Source organism: Propithecus coquereli, unplaced genomic scaffold, assembly GCF_000956105.1.
Source record: "Propithecus coquereli isolate 6110/MARCELLA unplaced genomic scaffold, Pcoq_1.0 Scaffold746, whole genome shotgun sequence".
NCBI classification, from domain to species: Eukaryota; Metazoa; Chordata; class Mammalia; order Primates; family Indriidae; genus Propithecus; species Propithecus coquereli.
Genome location: NW_012153574.1, coordinates 82413 through 85922, shown reverse-complemented (window position 1 = coordinate 85922; position 3510 = coordinate 82413). Strand labels below are relative to the sequence as shown.

General features: G+C 55.3%; 1 protein-coding gene across 1 annotated transcript in view; it reads left to right on the top strand.

Annotated features, from left to right (window-relative positions):
- Positions 1-3510, top strand: part of MGLL (monoglyceride lipase) — an 88539-nt gene that overhangs the window by 55620 nt on the left and 29409 nt on the right. The window contains exon 5 of the mRNA XM_012661954.1: positions 2764-2900. Coding sequence (XP_012517408.1) covers positions 2764-2900 — 137 coding nt within the window. The remainder of the gene's footprint in view (positions 1-2763; positions 2901-3510) is intronic.

The following is a 3510-nucleotide window of genomic DNA, read 5'->3' as shown; positions in this document are numbered from 1 at the left end:
AAAAAAAAAAAAACCCTGGGATTACAGGTCTCAGGGAGTTCTGGAACATGCCATGAGCATTATTTGGAATTTGCAGAGCTTCCTGTTATTCCCTTAGAGACTTTTCATTCCTCGATGTCACCGTATCCTGGAAGTGTCTGCTGCTCACGGCCTCTGCCCAGCCCACAGCTGCTGCCTGTTTACACGCCAGAGCCCTTTCTGTGTGCGCGGCCTTCGTCAGACAGGTCTCAAAGAAAGATCTGGAAGATTCTGGCCAGCCCGAACTGCCCGGAGCCCCACGGCTGGTTGCATGGGAGTCAAAATCCGCAGGCGGGACCCAGAGAACCGGCCTCCCTCGGTCCTTTAAAACCCAAACCGTCACCCGCAGCACGATCCACAAGCAGGAAGATCATCTTGCGAGATGCCAAAAACCCAGAGTTATGACACGTTTTTGTCACTCTGTCTCCTCTTATTTGTACAGTGGAAGAGGAGGATGTTTTTAAATAAATCTAAATCTGAAATCCCGGGAATGCATCACTTTTAAGACGCCGCACCGTTTCAACGGCCTTCTAGTGGATTCTATCATCAAGCACCTTGTAAGAGCTTCAAGAAAAAAAAAAGGAAATCTGAGTTGAAATGTGTCCCCCACGGGCCACATGCTGGATTCTGGCATCTTTACGCGGTTTTCCAGCTGTCGTCGGTTAGGAGGGAAATGAATTCGTGCTTTGATGGCCGTCAGGAAACCAGGCTGGCGCTGGGACGCTGCAGAGGGGACCGTCCCTCCTGGGTCGAAGGTGGCCGGGGGAGGTGACAACATGTCCCGTTGAGCCTCTGTGCATGGAAACTCGGCCCATCGGCCAACAGCAGACGAGGAAATGGCTTTTGTTGAAGGGAAACAAACCGTTTTCCGGGCCAACAAGCCGTGATCGTGGACACTTTGCCATATGCATGTTTGCAGAAAGAGGGGAGCAGGGCCACCCTAGATCAGGTGACACGGAGTAGACTGGCCCTGGTCTAACCCGCCCCAAACCACCCCTCTCAAAGGTCACAGTCCCTCTGACCTGGGACTTTGAGTGTCCTTTCGTTCTACACGCTCTTGCTTGGACGTTTGTTTCTGTGCGATGGGCCGGCCGATGGCCAAGCATGTTTTTCCAGTGGGGGACATGTGGCCTCCCATCTGAGGATGTGGCTCCTCTACTTTTAATTTTTTTTTTTTTGGAGACAGGGTCTAGAGTGCCATGGCGTCAGCCTCGCTCGCAGCGACCTCCAACTCCTGGGCTCAAGCGATCCTCCCGCCTTGGCCTCCCAAGTGGCTGGGACTACAGGCACGCGCCACCGTGCCCAGCTAATTTTTCTCATTTTCTGTGGAAGTGGGGTCTCGCTATGTTGCCCAGGCTGGTCTTGATCGCTTGAAGCCTCAAGCGATCCTTCCATCCTGGCCTCCATTTCTATTTTTTCTTTTTGAAGACAGAGTCTTGCTCTGTCACCCAGGCAGGAGTGCTGTGGCATCAGCCTCGCTCACAGCAGCCTCCAACTCCTCGCCTCAAGCGATCCTCCCGCCTCGGCCTCCCGAGTAGCTGGGACTACAGGCATGCGCCACCGTGCCCGGCTAATTTTTTCTATAAATTTTTAGTTGTTTGGCCAATTTCTTTCTATTTGTAGTAGAGACAGGGTCTCGCTCTTGCTCAGGCTGGTCTCGAACTCCTGACCTCGAGCGATCCTCCCGCCTCGGCCTCCCGGAGCGCTGGGATGACAGGCGTGAGCCGCCGCGCCCGAGCTCATCGTAACCATTTTTAAGTGCACACGGCTCACTGGTATATTAAGCAAAATCATGATGTTGTGCGACCCTCGCCCAACCCCCTCCCCAGCCCGGGCACGGGGTCGGGGGGGGACAGTGGCCTGGAGCGTGACCATCTGATAAAGGAGACAAAGGAGGCGGTTCGGGCGTGCATACCTCCCTGGTTGGTTTGGATACGAAAGGCGAGCTCTTGTCGGCAGGTCACCCCCCCATCTCTAGGAATTCGCCACCCCTTCTTTGGGGGCCGGGAGGGTGGTGGTGGAGGGGTGTCGCGGGCCACGGAGGGAGGACAGTCTCTCCAGAATCCTCAAGATCCAAGATGTGAAAGCTGCAAAATATAGAAAATTTGAAAAACATAGTGAATACGTAGCACCTGTCGTCCTGAGCCCGGGAGTTCGAATCCAGGCTGGACAGTGTAGCGAGACCCCATCTCTAAAACAAATTAAAAAATGAATGAATCAATGAATCAAGGAGAAAGCGTGTTCTCATTGCAGCTGGATAACCATTTACAGATGAAGGAACCGTCTTGCATGAGAGGGACGGAGTTGGGTCTCTTTGGTGGGTGGCCATGATGGGGGAGTATCGCCTCCAATTCATTTTGTTTCTATAGCGACCGTCAGGGAACCGGGAACACCCGGGAAAGTTCTGAGCCCTGCGGGCAGCCCCACTCTGCAGAAAGCTGGGCACGCCGCCGAGACCCTCCGTGCCCGGCCTTTCTTTCCTCCCTGGAAACCGCCCCCGAGATGGACACCCCTGGTTCGTCACTTTCTAGCTGTGTGATCTCGGGGAAGTTAATTAACCACTCTGAGCCTCCACTTCCTGCTCCGTAAAAAAAGCAGGGCGAAGAATTAATCGCGAGAGCCGCGCGGAAAGCGTGGAAGGAGGCGACGGCGTTCGGGCTCTCGGGAGGGAGCGGTGGCCGCTGGGGGGCGGGCGTCACCCCGGTGGTGACCGCCGCCGCTCTCTTGTCCCTTATTCCGTTCCAGTGGGTCACGGCCAGAGCGAAGGGGACAGGATGGTGGTGTCTGACTTTCACGTCTTCGTCAGGGACGTCCTGCAGCACGTGGACATGGTGCAGAAAGACCACCCCGGCCTCCCCGTCTTCCTTCTGGGCCATTCCATGGTAAGCAGACCGCAGAAGACCCGGGTTCGAATCCAGCCCGGCCCCCAACCTGGCAGGGGCCTGGGGCTGGGTCTGCCGTCCGCCTCCCCCTCCCTCCCGTCTGCGCCCCTACACTCGGACCCCCACCGGGCCCTCTAGAATCTTCTAAGAACCCACCTTTACGATGATACATCTTTTAAACCACAGGCCCTCAAACCGGCAGCCCCCCCCCAGGCCGAGTCCCCCATCCGAACCCTGCCTGGTTGGCTGCCCCAATATTTCGATTTTTATCATTCGTGGACGCGACTCACCAGGGCCGTCTTACAAGGCATTTATTTTGTGGGGAGCAAAGGCAAAGATTAGAGTTCAGGCCTCAAATTGAAATTTCTGGAACCTTTACCGAACCAGGAAAAATGGGTGGCCACCTATGAGTAGGATCAGGTGACCTCCCGCCAAAAAAAAAAAGAAAAGAAAACATCGGGCGCGGTGGCTCAGGCCTGTGATCCCAGCGCTCTGGGAGGCCGAGGAGGGAGGATCGCTCGAGGCCAGGAGTTCGAGGCCAGCCTGGGCAACATAGCGAGACCCCATCTCTACTAAAAATAGAAAGAAATGAGCCAAAAACAACTAAAAA